We start from the raw sequence: 18,783 nt of genomic DNA on the forward strand, positions 1-18,783 counted from the left end.
CATCGACTGTTAAACCGTAATAGAGAGACAATTAACGGTAAAGCGAGGAGTTATTCCGATTAATTACTGCGTCGGTGATGCCGCGTGGACGACGCAGTCATTGTCCGATCTCGCCACCTGCACCGTTTCGTTCTCGACGTTGCGCCCACGTTCTGTCTCTTTCTCTCTTTCGCGATCGCCCTACTCGTTGCGGTCGTCGCAAGAGAACGTTATCCCCCCTCACTGAACTTTACGAACTCCCTCCACGATACGAACAAGTCGAAGGAACGCGGTGGCGCGTTGCTCTTCGGCACCAGGGCGCCTGTATTCCCACTCCACTAGCTTTCCCCACCACCGTCGATCTTATCGGCTTATCGCAAGTCTGATTGGCTGTTCGTGACGGCAACGCGCGCAGCAACGGCGACTTGACCAGAGTCCCCCGGTAGTTTCCACGCAGTTCAGTTCACATCGTTTCTTTTATCCGGTTGGTTGTGTTCGCGCGTGATTTTCATCCGGTCTGCTTTTTCATATTACCATGCGACGACTTTTCGCTTATATTACATCGTGTTTTTGCTATTACCGTAGAGATCATTCTTTATTCTTTTTAATTTTACGACCGGCTCTCTTGAAACTTTTCAATAATTTGTCATATTCTATTTATTCTATTATTTGAAAGAATCCAGTAGACCATCTTCGATATTTTTCCATGACGATCCTTCTTGTCACGTAAGTGCTGTTACATCGAGAGAGAGAGAGAGAGAGAGAGAGAGAGAGAGAGAGAGAAAGAAAAAAGAAAGAAAGAAAGAAAGAAAACCGACCTTCGTACTCGTCCAACTTTTGCCCCGTCCTTCGTCTCTCTCTCTCTCTCTCTCTCTCTCTCTCTCTTTCTTTTTATCTCGTTTATACGTATAGGTCTCGCGCGCGTGCGTTCTTACCCCCCTTTCCCTTCTCTAGCACCTTACCATACGATCACCACCACTACCACTCAGAATTACCATCTTCTGCTTAACTTCTTTACTCTCTCCTTCCTCTTCGTCTTCTCTCTCATTCTCTCTCTCTCTCTCTCTCCCTCCCCCACCCTTCTCACTAACCCTCTTCCCCTTCCACCTCGTCCTTTTCCTCCTCGATCGTGTCCACGCTTCCGGCTGACAGTGCGGTTTTTGAGTTCGTGCGATTAGGGGTATGTTCCTTCTTTCTCTCTCGTGAGTTTCTCAGTGAACATCGCAAGCATTCATCGGGCATTCCAAATACGGTAGGAAGTCTTGAACGGACGTGTGCGGTCTCTCTACGGAAAAGATTCACCTCTCGTACTTACACGCGTTTATATCCTTTCGAAAGGCTGTCCACGCTAACCGTTCTCGTCGATCTTTTGCTCCGCCATGCTCTTGCCATGCCCTCAATGCTTTCGAAGATCGATCGAGGTTTCACGCGAGTGATATTCATTATACTGGGAAGCCATTCGTAGGTAAGCAAAAAAAAAAGAAGAAGAAAAAAAAAGGAAAAAACAGAAAATAAGCTTATAATATCTATCTTATAATACTTTCATGGTCTTTACCCTCCGCGCGCATCCGCTCAGTATCCGTTCAAACCGGATTCTACCGCCCCCTTCGTCCGGCTGGTGAGTTCGTTCGTTCCTTATTTTTATGAAACGCAAGACATTTGAGATTCCTCGTTCCTGATGATAATGATGATAATAATAATACATCGATGCTTGTATTAAACGTTCGGAACATTATGTAACCCGCGCAATTTGAACATGGACGCCACGTGTCCGCCTTGCTTCTGAGAGCATTGTGCTTCCGATAGTCGCTAAGCGACGAAGAAGTAGGATGAAGAATAAAAAGAAGAAAGAGAGAGAGAGAGAGAGAGAGAGAGAGATAGGGAGAAAGAAGGGCAAGATTGATGAAAAAAACGTTCCAGTTTTCTACTCTGTCGCATTTCTTCATTTTTTTTTACTTCTCTTTTTTTTCTTTTTTTATTTTTTTTTCCCCGATGGCGAGCCGTCGTGGCTGTTCGCGCGGTCTCTTTTTCGTCGTTTTTCCGATACCACCGAACGTAATGGCAGCTATCGGACGGAGTAACGCGAAGGGAACGAACGCGAAACGACACGGTATATGGGCGGGTGTCGTCGCTACGGCGGACACGCCCATTGGTTCGTTTTGTTCGTTGAAACCGGCCATACGTTTCTCCGCGCGCTCGATCAAATTGAATTCCGTCTCTCTCTCTCTCTCTCTCTCTCTCTCTCTCTCTCTCTCTCTCTATCTTTTTCTTTTGCTTTTTTCCTCTCTCTTTTTCTCTCTCTCTCTCGTGCACGCATGGTGGTGGTTTTCTGAGGTAGTAGCCTCGCTTTTCTCGTCACGCCATATTTGGCGCTCGCAAACGGTGTTCCGCTCTTATCCCTCTCTTTCTCCTTCGTACTCCGTTTCTCGTTCCATGAGCCATCTCGCTCTCTCGTGATACCTTATTCTCACAAGCGGAACGGGCACACGCGCGCGCTCGTTCGCTCGCTCGCTCGCTATCCGATGGAGTCGAATCGGTGTAGCTATTATTGGACTCCGTACGCGTCGTCCTCTTCTTTACCGAACCAACGACCACGACGACGACGACGACGACGATGCGGCGTGGCGCGAAGCATGCTCTTGTGCGTGAAAGTTCGTGTCGATGTGGCTGTGGCGGAGGCGGGAGAAGGAAGGTGGCAGCGAGGAACCGCATTCGAAATTTATCGTGCGCGCTCGGCACGACTCGTCGTCGAACCCCGCATTCTCCCCTTTTTCTATCTCTATCTCTATCTCTCTTACTCTCACGCTTCAGCGACACCACCCGACGATCGCGAACGATTGACGCTCATTCGTCGTTTCGCAGCGCGCACGGATGCGCACCACGCCGCTGCATGGCGCCGCCGCGTTGCGTCCGCATGCGTGCATGCGAGCCGTGGAAAGCACTGCGCGTAACGAGCTGCGAGGAAGAAAGTCCGAGAAGAAACGTTTAGGTTGGAGTTTGATAAAGAGGTGGGGAAGGTTGCTCGTGAGTCCAAGAAACTGCATTTTTGAAAAGGATCGGGTCCATTTGCATATATATAAATATGTATTTATGTTGTATGAATATATATATATATATATATATATATATATATAAAATGAGTGATAAATTAACAAACTCGACGTTGGAATGTGCACGAACCAGCTAGCTTTTTCCTTTTTTCGTTTCTATAATCTCTAGATGATCGAAAATGATGAGATAGGTTTATTTTAGCAGCTATTCAATCAGGAGAAAGAATTACGACACGGAAAGTTGAAAAGAATCTTGCCTTATCTTCTTCTGCGTTTCAGACATCTTTGGACGGATGGACAAGAAAGCCATCGGAGATAGATGGTAATACACGAACGTGTCTCCTACTTGGCGCATCAGGAAATAACTGGCGGTCAACAGTGGTGGAAGGTTTCGGAGCAGACGCGAGATGGGTTCGCTCGATTTTCTTTTCTTCTTTTACGCGTTGTTATCGACGCGTGTCTCTTCTCTCATGCCTTTGAACTTTGAACGAACGAACAAGAAAGACTTCTTCGTTTTGTTGCATCGCATACGTATATATATATATATATATATATATATACCTATATATATGTATATATATGTATCTATATATATATGTATGTAAGTACATAGTAACGTCTCTATATCTTCTTTTCTCTCGCACGTTATCTCAATGAACTCTTGGAAAGTTATAGCTTGACAACGAACATATATCTACGATTCGTATTTACGCATATCCCTTTTTAAAAAGAGTCGCGAAATTTTCCAAAGTAGCGAAGTAAGATATCTCTTATTCAATAGGAGGGAGACCCAGCTGCAAGATATTTTTGTCGTATACCAAAAGTTATATACATATACCGGATCGTTCGTTATAACGCGATACGTGCAACTATGAAAGTTCTTTCGTTTTATTTCACAACCTGCTGATATTAAGAAGAATATTGTAACATTATTATAACGATACAGATTGGTTTTTCTCGTTCCACGTGTTAACTTAATCTTAATATTCTAAGCACGGATTTTTCTTATCCTTTGAATGACAAAATTCAGATTTTTATGTTTCGCTTTTGTATTTATGTCTGTTTCATTGCAAACGCCGTTGCGTTTTGTCAAAAGTATTTTCTTCTTTGACAAATGCAAAAAGCACAATCCACGAGGATTCAACAAAAGTACCTCTTTGACTACCAACGAATCCGTCTTCTTCTCGAGATTCTCAAGAGAGATAGCATCCATTTAGCAAGAGAGGTATAAAAAGAACGTTCGTCCTTCGGTTCTTTGTTTCTGAAACGATGACTTTGCTTTCTTGGTTACCTATTCTACTTTTTTTTTGTTGTTTATTTTTTTTTATTTTGTTTTTTTTTATTTTTTTTTTTTTTTGTTTGTTTTTCTTTCAACGACATAGTAACCAAATCGAACATTATATTATTTATATTATTAATTTTTAATGAACTTTATAAATTCTTTATTCATTTCTAATTCTTTTTTGCTCTATGCTTTCCAAAATCCGTAAAAAAAAAAATAATAATAATAATAATCAAATTTGCAATGTAAAGGCGTTTGTATCGGCAACTTACCTTTTCTTCCATCGTTCTCGATGGAAGCCATGGAAGAACGTAATATGTTTCTATTTAGTTTTACTAAGGTCGCGGGAGCGTTTGATCGGACACGTTCGCAAGAACGAATAACTATGAGTACGGGTTTATATCGATAGTATTATTACTTACTTATATACATGCGTGAAAATATCGTCCATCGTACTCCTCATACTCGTGCGTTCGATGACGTCCGTTCTAAAAACGCATTTAAATTCTTCGATCACAGTCATGGGAGAACCGTTAACCCATTAACGAAGAACCTCTTATAAATCAGTATTCGTTCGCAAGAAAGCGAGTTCCACTTCCGTGACGATGTTTCGTTTCGAAAAGAAGAAAAAGAAGAGGGGTAGGAAATTTCGCGGGAATAATTTTGTCCCTTTTGGCGTAACGGCCGTAAGCTCGAAATTAATAGGGCTCGTTTACGAGCGAGTTTTCGGCGATTATTCGTCTCGTCGTCGCCGACTACGAACTTTTTTCTTTCCTTCTCTTTTTCTCTTTTTATCCTTCTTCTTCTACTTCTTCCTTCTTCTTCCTTCTTCTTCCTTCTTCTTCTTCTTCTTCTTCTCCTTCTTCTCTCCTTCGAGGGAGAAGGAAGAAAAAAGAAGAAGAAGAGAGAGAAAAGGGGAGAGAGGGCAAGACGAGACGAACGGGACGAGACGAGATGAGACGAGATGAGACGAGACGCGACACGGGTGCTAGTCGAGTCTCTTTTCCCGTGAAAGGAGGTCTGAGACGCGGCCATCTTTGGAGAGCAGATTAAGGCTCGTTATGGATATTAGTCTTTGCCGATTTGCATAAAGGCGATGATGTTGATACGTACGAGTCGTGCGATAACGAGCGACGAATGGCACTGCATCGCGGGAAAAGAAGTTATTTCATTATTTCTTCTCTCTCTCTCTCTCTCTCTCTCTCTCTCTATATATATATATATATATATATATATATATATATGTATGTATGTATGTATGTATGTATGTATATATATCTGCTGTCTCTCTATTTCCCTTTTTATTTTTCTTCCACTTCCTTTTGTAATAACTACTTGTTCAATAAATATAAAAAAAAATTATGATGTTTTACGTAAAATACGAAAAGATCGAAGAATCCTGATTTTGTTTATCCGACTCACCCGTCGATATTAGTAGTCGTATAAAATGATTTGAACGTCCTCCGCGTCTTCTCCCTCTCCTTTTTCGCTCTATTACGTTCAATAATTCATTTCAGTCTTTTTGCACTTTCAATTCGCACCGCTTCGGCCGATAATTAGGATCTTCTCGTTCAAATTTACGATCTTCGATATCGCCTCCGATATACCATTTTGCTTGGAAATTTCTTCATTTTTTCTTCTCTCTTTTCTTCTTCTTCTTCTTCTTATCTTCTTTCTGCTCCTTCTCTTCTTTTTCTTTTTTCCTCATACCATGAGATACGCGTTTCTCCTCGGCCGTCGCTTCTGGAAACATTTTCTCAAACAAATTTCTACCAACACCAGAGAGAACCACAGCAAGCAAGAGTCGCTTCGCAAAACCGGTTACGTGAAACTTACAAGAGAAGAGGACGTGTAAACTCATTTCGAGGACGGTTCGAGCTAAGCGAATGAAAAAGAGGTCGCCTTGTTTCGATTCGATCGAAATTTCAAAAAGTCGTGCTGTTGCAATTCATTTTACAATGTGAATAAATAAGAACATGAATGAAAGAGAACGTTCATCGTTTTCGAACGATCTTCTAAATTCGATCCCGGTCAAAAGGTAGAGTGACGATATTATCGAGCTTTGGAAAAAAAGCAGAGGAGAATATCGGTAATGTCGATACCTAAGATTCTTTAAGATACATTCGATAAAAATAGTCTCGTTTCATCGGCTCAAAAGAATTGCGCTGGGATCCATTCGACAACTTGCTAAAACCAGCGATTAGCTCAATGTTTTTTACATTCCCTGCCATCGCAGAAAAATAATAAAAAAAATGGAAAATAATAATTTGAGATAATTCCGAAATTGAATGGTATATATATATATATATATGCATTTCTCTCTCTCTCTCTCTCTCTCTCTCTCTCTCTCTCTCTCTCTCTCTTTCCTTTTCTTTTGATTTTTTTACCTTCTTTCACTAGACACATTTCTTCTAAAGAAGCTTCGGTATGTGCTTCTCGACAAAACGAATGACTTAATTAAGTGTTCCGGCCATTAAACATTTATAAATAAACATATGAACCGACGATGATGAGGTAACGGCGCATCGTTATCGCCTAATTGCGATGCGTTAGTTCTGCTTTTCACGTTAAGTAAACCCAGCCTTTCAGTATATTTACGAAGTGAAATTCTTCCTTCATTGAACAAACAATAATAGATAAAAAATTGTAATGATAGTAGTCACGACAGGATAAATAGTATCTCGAAGGAAAAGAAAAAAAAAACGAAAAAAAAAAAAATAGAATACGAGTTTTTGTTTCTCGTTAACGTTGAAATTTCTTGAATGAAATGCAGGAATCGAATCGATGCTTTTTGTGATCCTGAAACATCGCGAAACTCGTTAATCCTATTCACGCGCGTTCTATAATTAGAAGAATTCTCTTTTTTCAACGTGCCCGTTATAGCATTTGCTATTTCACTCTCTTGATACATAGTACTCTGGCTCGTGAAGAATTCGAAGAGAGTCGAACGATCATGAAGTAAGATCCACCTGTTTTATCTTCTATACGTTAGACTTTCGACATCGATATTCGATATCGGTTAGTCCTTAAAAAGAAGAAAAAAAAAGGAGAAGGAAAAAAAATTATACGTTTTAATTATCGAAGAACATAAAAAGAAATAGAATAGAAACCGACGAACGACCTTAGACTTGAAAGTACATTCACTGCTCCTTTCACAGACTCGAAGATATTTTAGGATCTACAGTTTACTGATCTCAGCGTCAATAGCTGCGATAATAACGATGCGTAAACGGAAGCTGCGGAGGGATGTCGCTTAGAAAGAGGGAGAAAGAGAGAGAGAGAGAGAGAGAGAGAGAGAGAGAGAGAGAGAGAGAGAGAGAGAGAGATTGGTACATTGCGCAGGACAAAACGAAAGCAATAGTTCTCTCTCTTTCTTGCGACACACATATGTTTAACTGATACTCTACCACGACTGGTTGGTAAAATCGAGTTTCTCCGAGTTTTTTAATAAACTAACGATCGACCAAAATCGGCTTAGGATTACATAGCTGATCACACATCACCTCTAACTTCGTCGAATTCTAATGGTAATCGAATTTCTCTTGGAAAACGCGAGACGGTAGTCGCATCTAAATTGTCGTTTTAAAAATCAATTCTTGAAAATAAATATTTTTCGAACGTAACACGTTGTTTTTTTAAACGGACTATGTAAGCGAACTTGCTTTCGAATGGAATAATCACCTCAATGACATCTGTAATCTTCTTCCTTCGAGAGAAATATCATTTTTAACGGAGTTAATAATCGGAGTCGGAAGATCGCGCTTATTCGTTCAACGTGCAAACTTAATGACTAATAATTTTTTATAATAACTACGATCTCGAGGGCAACAATAATATCATCGTTTCAGAAATATTTTATGGCACGTTACAAGATCTACTACGTTGCGAATAAGTCCACGAGAATGCTATGTTAAATCGCAAAATGCGTGTTCACGTTATGGAAAACGTTTGCACCGTCGCATATCTAATAACGATGAATCGTTAATGTACCTTTACATCGCATGCGATGACAATGAGGATTACAAGGTGAAGAAATGCAAGTAGGATTTCATTAAGCAGTCTGTTCGCATTGTATTTGTTTCTTTACCAGTACGAGAACGATTATGAGTTCTATCTGTCGATGAATAAACACTATTCAATTTGGCCTTCACTTTTAAGTACGTAAGTAATGATCTTAACACAATGATTCATTGGAAATAATAAATATATCCTTAATAATCATATAATTATATGGTATAGAATCGTCAGGCATGCTAATCAGTCAAGACATATCCCCTCCCTCCCTACTCTCCAATTTGAAAGTAAAATACATTTTTCCGTTTCACACTTTCATTCTATGTAGATACGTATGTGACGTGCAACGAATAACGGGCGAGTCGGTAACGGGGGAGGGGGAGGCCAACGATAGATCTCACGACATTTGACACGTATAAAATTCGTAATACTTTCCACATGAAAATAGGATTAGGTTTGAATTAAAGCTCAGACGAACCTTTCAAGCTTCGCGTGCTTTTCGAATCTTCTTATCGTGTTTCTCCTGGATGACAAGGTCCATAACACGCACGTGTCACTTACATGATGGATATCTCTCGTTATAAAGAACTTACCCGTCGTTCGGCCATATTGAAAAATCATTTAACTTGACTCGACTTAAAAAGGTAAAAAAACTCGTTTATTCCCTTGTGTTTCCCATGCTTTTTGTATATATGTGTATGTGTGTGTTTTTTTTTTCTTTTTACAATATATTCCACTTCTTAGTGAATCGTCGTAAATGACCATAAAAGGCAGTCTGGTGAGATAATTTCTACGGCTTTGTATGTCGTTTCTATGGCATTGATCGGTCAAGTTTTCTAATTATTTTGCTCGTTAAAAGATGTTACAAGATCGGTTGCCCTCTATGGCCCGTTAAAAAGAGATTGCCAATGTTTTTTTCACAGAATCTATTTTATTCTTACGCCGTTCTTATCGACGATTAATACAACGTCGCTGTACTGCGATCTAAAGTGCGAAGTCTTGAAAGTATTAAAAGCATTAGGTTATCGTGCTAGTCATGAACTTTACAGAGAGATATCGGTATCAGGCAAATGCGTATCAACGAGTACAAAAATAATTTGGTAGTATAAGTACATAAAGTACTCCGCCTTTAGCAGATTACATACAATCGTTATTAAACTTGTTGTACCTTTGAACCTTAAACATAAGTTTCTTTTTTAGCAAGAAGAAATGCTTTCGTGGAATATTATTGTTCGATATCGTTTCTTCTCTAATTTTATGATTTATAATTTTTAATTTGTTAGTTTATAATTTTGAATATTTATTCTATTTTTACAGAGAAAGCAGAAAAGATATGAGCGGAAAAAAAGAATGAAAAGAAATAAATTGCCACGATGTATCATGCGATTCGAAGGAAAAAAAAGAAGAAAAATTGAGAACTTAAGGCAAAGAAAGTACAGATGAGTACGCAGGTGAATGGACGAGGACGAGTTGATCGAACGAAATGTAAGGGCGAAGCGACGGCGCAAGCGGGTCCCAGTGAATGTCCTTGGATAAAAGGTGTCATCGTACGGAGTATCTGTTCACATCTTACCGGGCAGCATTGGATTGAAATTGAACCTTCTAATACTGTCAGGTAAAGATGTCGTCAGGATTCCGAAATCAACATGCCAACATGGCGACAACCTAGACTACGATGACGACGACGACAAGGATCATAATAAGAATCGACCAAGTAAACGTTCTAAGAGCGTTGCCCATAGCGATTTTATACACACGTTGAGACACACGACGGATAATGTTACGTCTGGCTACACGGGTTCATGCTTCTTAAAACTTCTTAAGTAGCCGAGAATAACTTTCACGTATATATACATACATAGATAGATAGATAGATAGATCGTACGTATGGTAAATGGTAATACGATAATTATTATCCATACGATACATGTACATATATAGATATGTATACAACAAAGTTGTATTTCATAGGATCTTAATGGATGAATTTATTAGTCGCACGAGACGATCGATTTAAGGGTTGTTATTGACAAAAAAAGAAAAACAAAAAAAATGGGTCACAATTTCCAACCTTAGAACGGCCTATAACTAAATTATTTTCTGACTCTTGCTTAGTAGCTACGCGTGTTGTTTCCTCGTTCTTGTTTCTGATATAAAACATCAAAAATTGATTTCTATAAACACAATTCGTAAAGTTAAGTGTAGTATTTTAGAATAAAATATCATTGTCCAATATCACAGAAATACTAATCGAAAGTTCGTCAATTATGTTTATTTCTTTTCTTTTTATTCTTTTTGTTCAATAGGATACAATTAAGAAATCGTCTAGATAAAAAAATATTTATCTATTATTAAATGCATATAAATTAGGATTATTATATTTATCAATATGCTTTTTCCGATTGAATTTTATCATCAACGGCAAGACATGATTCGATGGAAAGACTATAGAATAAAAATATAAAAATGTAAGTCCATAGTGGAGAAAGATGCATTCGTGTAGATTCGAGATTTCCTTTCTTTTTTTTCTCTGTTAAGAAGAACCTGTACTAAGCTCTCCGATAAATGCGATCGCATCGCAGTCTTCGAAAACGTCGCGACATCGAAAGGTGCATCGTAATGAGCTCCTCACGCCTGTCGTGTTACTCGTGTTGCGTGTTATATATATATATATATATATATATATATATATATATATGAATGAATGTATGTACATGTAACATATTTTCTGCTCTCCCGCGACAACATAATCCCCATCTAGAGTTGAACGTGTGTGATGATTCTCTCTTATTCTGCTCTTCTCATTCATCATTTGCAGTTTATTTATAAGTAAAATTCTCTCTCTATCTTTCTCTTGCTTCGGATATAGCATAGTACCGGTTTTCTGTAAATATTTTCACTGTTTCTATGCCAGTCTTAAAAAACGATCGAGTCTTTGGAATTTCGTGAACCGACAACAGCGCGATACGTATTTTCGGTTGATCGTGGTGGCTCGCGTGATTCTTGCGGCAGCGGGGTCAAGAGAGAGAGAGAAAAAGAGGGTGGGAGGGAAGGAGGGAGAACATGGTGGGCAAAGCGGGGTCGGGGAGAATCAGCTTCAAGAGAGGAAAAGAACGAGGACGATAAATAAGGTGGTCGCTGTCTGCAGGCGCGCCAGCGCTGCGTGTGCGCATTCGTACATATGTGTGTGTATGTGTATTCGTGTAGATGTTTGCATACATGTAACATATGTACGCTACTATATGCACACGTATATATGTATGAATGTATTACATATGTAAGATACTAGGTACGTACAGCTTGCTCACATGCTGAGGAAAGGAGAAAGAGAGAAAGACTCTCTCTTGTGCAAGTCGAACGACCGCGCATGCAGAAACGGCAGGAGGGTTCCTACTACGATCCTGTATCGTGTCGGTAGGAGGTAGAAACGCGGCAAAAGCTCTCCACAGTCGTGTAGTCGTATGCTTCGGAGTTGCTCGGAGCGGCGAACGAGTAGGCGCGTCAGGAATGTAACGCCTCAAAAACGATGCCACGATCGTCGTAAAGCATTGCGTGGGTCCGCCTCGCGACGTGGAAATGAATACGCCAGTGTAGAATTAAGAATGATCGAAAAATAGATTCGATGTGAAAGGAATTTCGGTATGTTCGATTCTCTGTAACGTTGACTTTTTGAATTTAATTTTGTTTCTTATATTATTTTTTCTGGTTTGTTCGTTTATAAAGAACATCGAATAAGTAATTGGTAGAAAATTGTTAAATTAATTATTAATAATCGATGCTAATAATCTATTTATCATTTTTTATTTAATGTTTTCAAAAGAAAAAAAAACAACGTGCAAAATTATATTTTGTATAATTTTGCAATCGAATCCAGTTTTACCTTGAAACTATTTTTTTTAGATTGTACGTAGCAATATGTATTATATATTTATCTACCGGTTTTACAAATAGGGTTACGTTATTAAAACAGCAGAATAATATATACGGCAATTAAGTGATGCTGATATGATAAAAGAGTTATAAAGGTTGGAGTAAGTACGAGATACTTCGAAGTTAATGTTTTTATCAATAGTTACTAGATTGTTATGATCCATTAAAAGCATGATTTTTTATTTTTCAGATATTCAAAACGATTTTTTATGAATTTCTCATTTATCTAACATGCTTATGCAATATGTAATAATATGTTTTCAGGTCTTTGCTGCAACGTCTTTTTGTTACTCTTTCTCAAAGAATAAATATTTTCGTAATAAATATTAATTATTAATCCATAATCACTTGTTATTAATTGTATCACCTTTTACGTAATGACTTTTATCATTTTTCGTTTATTGTTAGAATATTTTTATTCTCCATGATAAATTATCCTACAAAAAATTTAAAATCAAAGTGAGCTAACTAAATGATTTTTTTTATCAATGAACAGAAAACTATTATATTACTAGAATATTTTGATAATGCTAGTTTGTTGACTAGCAGTCATTCTTTGGAATATTATAATAAAATTTGATTTTTTATTTTGGAAGTTTAATCTTCATGAATATCAAAATTTTGTTGTTAATCGTTAACATATATAAATATGGCATTATCTATTAAATATAAATATATATTCTGTAATTACAATTTTTTATTATACAAAAATATGATATTTAATTATATGTTTTTATCGTAGTAATTTTCTATATTTACATCAAAGATAGTAGAACAAGTATATCTCTATGCAAGTTTGTTATTTCAATTTCTTATTCGTTTGCTCATGTTTTAAAGTTTTTCAATGCAAATTAGTTATATCAGTTCGTTATGAATTTTAATTTAATATACTATACTTACATTAGAATTAGAATCAGATTATGTACGCTGCAGCTTTTTGGACAATTTTTTCTCTACATATAGGGCATTGATTAATAATACCGTCCGCACAATCTTCACATAAACATACATGTCCACATGGTAATAAAATAATTTCTCGAGGATTTGTGCGGCAAACTACACATAATTGGTCTTCTCTGAGATCCGAATCTCTTACGAATTGTCGTCTTTGTCTGCGAGATGCTGCAAGATTTTCTCTTAATTGTTCTGCTAATCTTCTCTCCTGTCTAGTTTTCCAAAAACGCCGAGCTACTACTCCACTAATTAATAATATAATTGCACCAAATATAAAGCACAGCCATCTAAAAACGAATATTATTTAATTTGTCATATTCTATGAATTTTGTTCTTTTTTAAAGTAATATAATAAACATAATATTAAACTAACTTGTATGTTTTTTTGCGTTCATCTAACTTTTTAATTAAGGAAGTAATAGACATAGTTGTTAAGTAAAATGGAGAACCATCGGCTGGAGGTTGTAAACTTAATAAATTTTGTTTATTTATCAATGAAATTTCTCCGATTCCTGTCATAACAACACCTTCACGGAGCATTTCTTCCGTATTTTGTAAACCACGTTGACGTACTCCTATATGAAAGATTCATTTATTATAACATTTTTGTAGAAATTTAAATTATATTTGTAAAAATTATAAAAAAAACTCTGGTATAAAAGTTCTAAAGAACTCACCTGTAAAGAAACCCCATAAATGATCAGAGAATGAAGGTACGTTAGGTTCAAAATAATCCGCGATAACATCCATGTCTAAAATATCTGCTGATAATGGATCGAGAACTTCTACTTTATATCGGCCATTTTGTAAAACAAATGGTATTGTATTATATATCTTTTGCATTGTGTGTTCTTGGTTTGACCTAACATACAATGAATAATATTATTACTTTCCTTCTTCCTCTCCAAAACAAATGTTAAAAAAATATCAAATATTTAGAATATCTTATAAAATGTTATCAATTATTGTCTTATACCACTATTTTTTAATTAAAAAATTATATTATACCAAAAGCCTGCTGTAGTTCTGGCGACCACATGTTCCTTGATACTAAGTTTTTGTAAAACTCCAGTTATTTCTTTTCTGTTAATACTATGTAATGGTTTGCCCAAAGACTTTACTGTACCCCTGATAGCTACATATTCTATTTTGTTGTTAGAATTACTTACAGCTTCTTCCAAAGATGAACCTATTTCATAGAAATCTGCTTTCTATAAAAAAAAATTAAGTTTTTATACAAATTGACAGAAATATATTTGCAATAAATACTTCGTGACATTGACAAAAATAGTACAAATTAATGTAACGTATTTGTGTATACCAAATATAAAAGAATTTATTGTAATTTAAATGAGAATTACCTTTACAGCAGCAATAGCATCTTTGCAATACAAGTACTGTTTCAGGCAAATACCAAAAATTATACTATCAATACCAAGGGTTATTAGTTCACCCACGTACTCCATGGTTAGGTTATATTTTTAAAACTTAACAGCAAATCTTGATCCATGTTTGCATTCTTTAGATTCTTCGCATATAAACCTGTTTGATGTTATACCATTTTTAACTTGTTTTGTCATTAAACATTAAAGAGAGAATATTACGTTTTTCAAAAATTAAATTAAATTTACACTTGATGCGATCAAACCATAAGCAACCACCACGGTACTATAAAAATGCCCATATATATCATATATACATATAACCTATAAAAGTTGTTCAGTCACACGATTTCTTATTCGATGATGACATTGGGTAGCATTTTTGCAGCCAATGGTAAAACAATTTAGTTTTATCATCTAATAGTGGTTAACAGTAACATTTTGAAGATGAGATAATTTTAATTAGTAGTTGAAAATGATTGCAGACAATTTTGTGTATTTTGCAACATCTAATATTCGATAGAAAGAAAAGGAAATGTGTACATTTTATAATTTTATTTTATATTTCGAAAATACTAAATTATTGCGGTTGAATGGATTATATTTCTTCTAGTATTGCGTACAATGTAAGACAGAGTGCAAAACATTCAAATCCGGTGGTTATCAATCACGGAGTTTCCGAAAACAAATATCTAATTAAATAATTAATGAATGTTGTATAGAGATTTACAACTAAAAATGTATGTTTGTTATTAATTATTTAAACTCCCGCTATATTATTTCACAGCAAATATTGATAACAGTAAACTTATTTTTATGCATATATTTTATTCTTTTGTTTCAGATTAATTATAAATTTTAATTTACGTTGTAATCATAAGCATACAAAATGTGGGAGGAAGGATTTAAAACTATTATATTGCCTACATTATCTACCATGTTAGTTTTTGTATTAGTTATTAATTTCTTTCGGCGTATTACAGAAGAAACATATATTCATATAAGAGATGTTACTCAAGAACATAATTGGAAGCCTATTAGAAAAGTAACTAAGGTAATACGATATAATGTTTGTTATATGTAAAGTTTAAAAAAGTATCAAGTAATAATGAAAATATATAAGTATGTCTTTTAATTTTTATTGTAGTCATATTACTGTAGTATTTGTGAAAGTCTATTACTAAATATCAATGGTTTATTATGTGATTCATGTGGAGTATGTGCTGATCTTGGATGTATCAAAACAGCAAACAAAATACTTCGTTGTAAAGCTATTACTATGGATAGTAATGAGCAATTGCTACATCATTGGATTAAAGGTAAAGTTGTTTCTGCTTATAAACATTAGATATAAATAAGTATTATTTGTGTTGCTATTAACAATACTACAAAGTTTTTCTTTATTATAATCATAAATATTTTTAATTTCCAATACCTGATAAATAAAAGGTAATTTACCAGTAGTAGCAATGTGTGCTATTTGTAACGAAGAATGCGATACAGAACTTGGGCTTATGGATTGGTGGTGTTGTTGGTGTCAAAGAACCGTTCATGATTCTTGTAAACTTTCTATATCTGAGGTAGTAGAATTTACAAATGTATAATTTCTAATTTTTTGAGAACACATGAATTTCTTATTAAATAGTTTTATATCTTAGGTATGTGACTTTGGTAGATTTAGATTAATGATAATCCCACCTCAAAGCTTAAAGGCTATAAGTAAACGCAGAAGAATGAGACGCAAATTAGAGCTACATTCAGTTATAAAACCTAATTGGCTTGGTTGGAATCCTCTCATTGTTGTTGGTAATTAACTAATGTAGTTATGAAAATTTGTATTGATATATCTTATGCTTTGTACTAAAATGTTTTATCTCTAATTTTATTGAATGTAATAAAAAATATATAGTAATATTATTTTCTAGGGAACAGGAAATCTGGCAATAATGATAGTGAAGAAATTTTATCATTATTTAGAGGATTATTAAACCCTGCACAAGTTATGGATTTAGCAGAACAAGATCCAACTGCAATACTTACATGGTGTCGTCTACTTGGAGATACTCTCTGTACAGTTCTTGTTGCAGGGGGTGATGGTACCATTGCCTGGTTACTTAATATTATTCATAAATTACAATTAAATGTAAATTTGTACTTGATTTATTGCAGATACAATTTATTATTAAAAATTTAAAAAATATTATTTTGTGTAGCCAGTTCCAGCTGTAGCAATACTTCCTTTAGGAACAGGAAATGATTTGTCCAGAGTATTGAAATGGGGTAAAGAGCATGATTCGAATTTAGATCCTACTGATATTTTACAAAAGATAGAACTTGCAGAAAGGGTTAACTTTGATAGGTGATTTGAGTGGCTAAATTTAAATTGTATATTTAACTCTTTGCACTATAATTTATTCTTCTAGTTTGTGTTCTTGGTCAACTCTGACCTGATTTTTTCTGCTTTTGATATCTCATGTATACATTTACATACATATACTTTCAAAGCAATTTTTCAATAGCATTGTTTCCTACTGATTTGTTTTATTAACCAAAAAAACTGTTACATCAGAGGTTGACTTAACAGTTTTTGGGAAAAATACTATTGTTTTGTCAGCAATGACCACATAGTGCAAAGAATATTCTTATGTAAATTTTAATGTTATTTCTATTGTTTGTGGTCTATTATGTATAGGTGGAGTGTAAAAGTAAAACCACACAATGGATTAGGATCTACAGGATCACAACCAAATCTTTTTATGTATAATTATCTAAGCATAGGAGTGGATGCACAAGTAACATTAGACTTCCACCGCACAAGACAAAGCCGTTTTTATTTGTTCAGTCATAGAATTTTTAATAAGGTATCATATTAAAAAATTAATAATTAGTTTACGAAAATTAATTAACGTTTCAAGAATTATAATTGTATAAATAAAAATTTTATAATAATTTACATTTTACAGTTATTATATATATGCTTTGGTACACAACAAGTCATGGAAAGAGAATGCAAAAATCTTGACAAAAGTTTAGAAGTGTACTTAGATGGCAAAAGAGTAGTTTTACCTTCTATAGAAAGCATAGTTATACTTAACATTCCATCATGGGCTGCTGGTGTTGACCTCTGGAATATAGGATTGGAAGGTTATTCTTATTTAATGTTATTCTTTTTTTTGTACGATCTCTTTCTCATTATTTAAAAGAATTTATAAAATTAACTAGAAGGACAAAACGAAGTAGGAGTTCAGAAAATTGATGATCAAAAGCTAGAGGTTTGTGCTCTTTACTCATCTTTTCACATGGCTCAATTACAAGTTGGTTACTCGCAACCACATCGATTGGGACAAGCTAGTGTTATAAAAGTATAGTATAATATATATTCATTATTTTTAATTTCATTTAAAAATTTTGTTTAACTAATTTTATTAAACGTTTAAATTATATAATGATTGAGTTAACAAATCAAAATATTTTGATACATACTTAGGTAAAACTATTGAAATCATGTGCCATACAAATCGATGGTGAACCTTGGTATCAACATCCTTGTGAGCTTAATATTACTTATTGCAATCAAGCATTGATGTTGAAGAATAAAAATTATTAAGCCTACATTTGTAAGCATTACGGGTATAAAAATGCATTTAGTTAAATGTATATATATATATATATATATATATATATCATTATATATATCATTATATATATCATTATATATATCAGTATTTATTTAACATTAGAAGTAAATGTTGTAAAATATGTTAAAGAAATCTAGTCAACATTATTTTAAGAAACAGTTTAAAACAAATTGTTAAATATAAATGTTGGAATAAATTTCTTGAAACAAGTTATAAATGTTGATTAATAGATTATAGGATATTAATAAATGTATATAATGAATAAAAATTTAATAGTAATTAATTATTTATCCAGGAATGAATAGATCCCTAGAGTCATCTTTATAGTTTGTTATCATCTCAAAAAAGTAGTCATTATCATATAGTTATCATCTCAAAGAAAATAGTACGTAAAAATGAAAATAAGATGAAGTATTATCTATAAACTAGCCTTTAAAAAGTCTAACAAGATGGCCTATTGCGCTTGCGCATTTTTTTACCATTTATCTCGAAAGTATAAAAGAAGTTTATAGCGCCACCTTTAATATGATTCATTTGTATGTTTAGTGTTCTAC

At 35.0% G+C, this 18,783-nt stretch overlaps 2 protein-coding genes across 15 annotated transcripts; one reads left to right on the top strand and one right to left on the bottom strand.

Moving 5' to 3' along the window:
* Positions 1-463: 463 nt before the first annotated feature.
* On the top strand, positions 464-18,497 carry LOC124425206 (diacylglycerol kinase epsilon-like). Of its 12 annotated transcripts, none has more exons than XM_046965228.1 (14): positions 5,611-7,838; positions 8,160-8,969; positions 9,643-11,964; positions 12,226-12,356; positions 15,436-15,645; positions 15,739-15,910; positions 16,041-16,171; positions 16,250-16,397; positions 16,517-16,734; positions 16,805-16,950; positions 17,284-17,452; positions 17,555-17,735; positions 17,814-17,953; positions 18,079-18,497. In XM_046965228.1, the coding sequence occupies exons 5-14, from the start codon at positions 15,481-15,483 to the stop codon at positions 18,196-18,198; spliced, it is 1,590 nt and encodes a 529-aa protein (XP_046821184.1). In that variant the 5' UTR covers positions 5,611-7,838; positions 8,160-8,969; positions 9,643-11,964; positions 12,226-12,356; positions 15,436-15,480; the 3' UTR covers positions 18,199-18,497. The 12 variants fall into 12 exon arrangements, with proteins under 12 accessions (XP_046821193.1, XP_046821190.1, XP_046821191.1 ...); XM_046965236.1 differs by having other exon boundaries at positions 12,277-12,356; XM_046965231.1 differs by having other exon boundaries at positions 8,160-8,472.
* LOC124425208 (mitochondrial E3 ubiquitin protein ligase 1-like) lies at positions 12,372-14,970 on the bottom strand. 3 transcript variants are annotated; one of them, XM_046965240.1, is made up of 6 exons: positions 14,571-14,713; positions 14,218-14,420; positions 13,887-14,071; positions 13,583-13,784; positions 13,156-13,496; positions 12,372-12,692 (listed from the first exon to the last, which is right to left on the bottom strand). In XM_046965240.1, exons 1-5 carry the CDS (start codon positions 14,673-14,675, stop codon positions 13,169-13,171), a joined length of 1,023 nt encoding a protein of 340 aa, XP_046821196.1. In that variant the 5' UTR covers positions 14,676-14,713; the 3' UTR covers positions 12,372-12,692; positions 13,156-13,168. The 3 variants fall into 3 exon arrangements, with proteins under 3 accessions (XP_046821196.1, XP_046821198.1, XP_046821197.1); XM_046965242.1 differs by lacking the exon at positions 12,372-12,692 and adding an exon at positions 14,841-14,970 and having other exon boundaries at positions 12,935-13,496; positions 14,571-14,751; XM_046965241.1 differs by lacking the exon at positions 12,372-12,692 and adding an exon at positions 14,814-14,941 and having other exon boundaries at positions 12,935-13,496; positions 14,571-14,751.
* Positions 18,498-18,783: the final 286 nt, after the last annotated feature.

This window comes from Vespa crabro, chromosome 6 (genome assembly GCF_910589235.1).
Source record: "Vespa crabro chromosome 6, iyVesCrab1.2, whole genome shotgun sequence".
NCBI classification, from domain to species: Eukaryota; Metazoa; Arthropoda; class Insecta; order Hymenoptera; family Vespidae; genus Vespa; species Vespa crabro.

Excerpts from the sequence above, each read along its gene's own strand:
- LOC124425208 (XM_046965240.1), bottom strand. The coding sequence starts at position 14,675 with ATGGAGTACGTGGGTGAACTAATAACCCTTGGTATTGATAGTATAATT. Across the intron at positions 13,785-13,886 it reads TTTATGGGGTTTCTTTACAG|GAGTACGTCAACGTGGTTTA; the intron begins GTGAGTTCTTTA and ends TCTTTCATATAG. Across the intron at positions 13,497-13,582 it reads GAACGCAAAAAAACATACAA|ATGGCTGTGCTTTATATTTG; the intron begins GTTAGTTTAATA and ends ATTCGTTTTTAG.
- LOC124425206 (XM_046965237.1), top strand. The coding sequence starts at position 15,481 with ATGTGGGAGGAAGGATTTAAAACTATTATATTGCCTACATTATCTACC. Across the intron at positions 15,646-15,738 it reads CTATTAGAAAAGTAACTAAG|TCATATTACTGTAGTATTTG; the intron begins GTAATACGATAT and ends TTTTTATTGTAG. Across the intron at positions 16,735-16,804 it reads TTCATAAATTACAATTAAAT|CCAGTTCCAGCTGTAGCAAT; the intron begins GTAAATTTGTAC and ends TATTTTGTGTAG.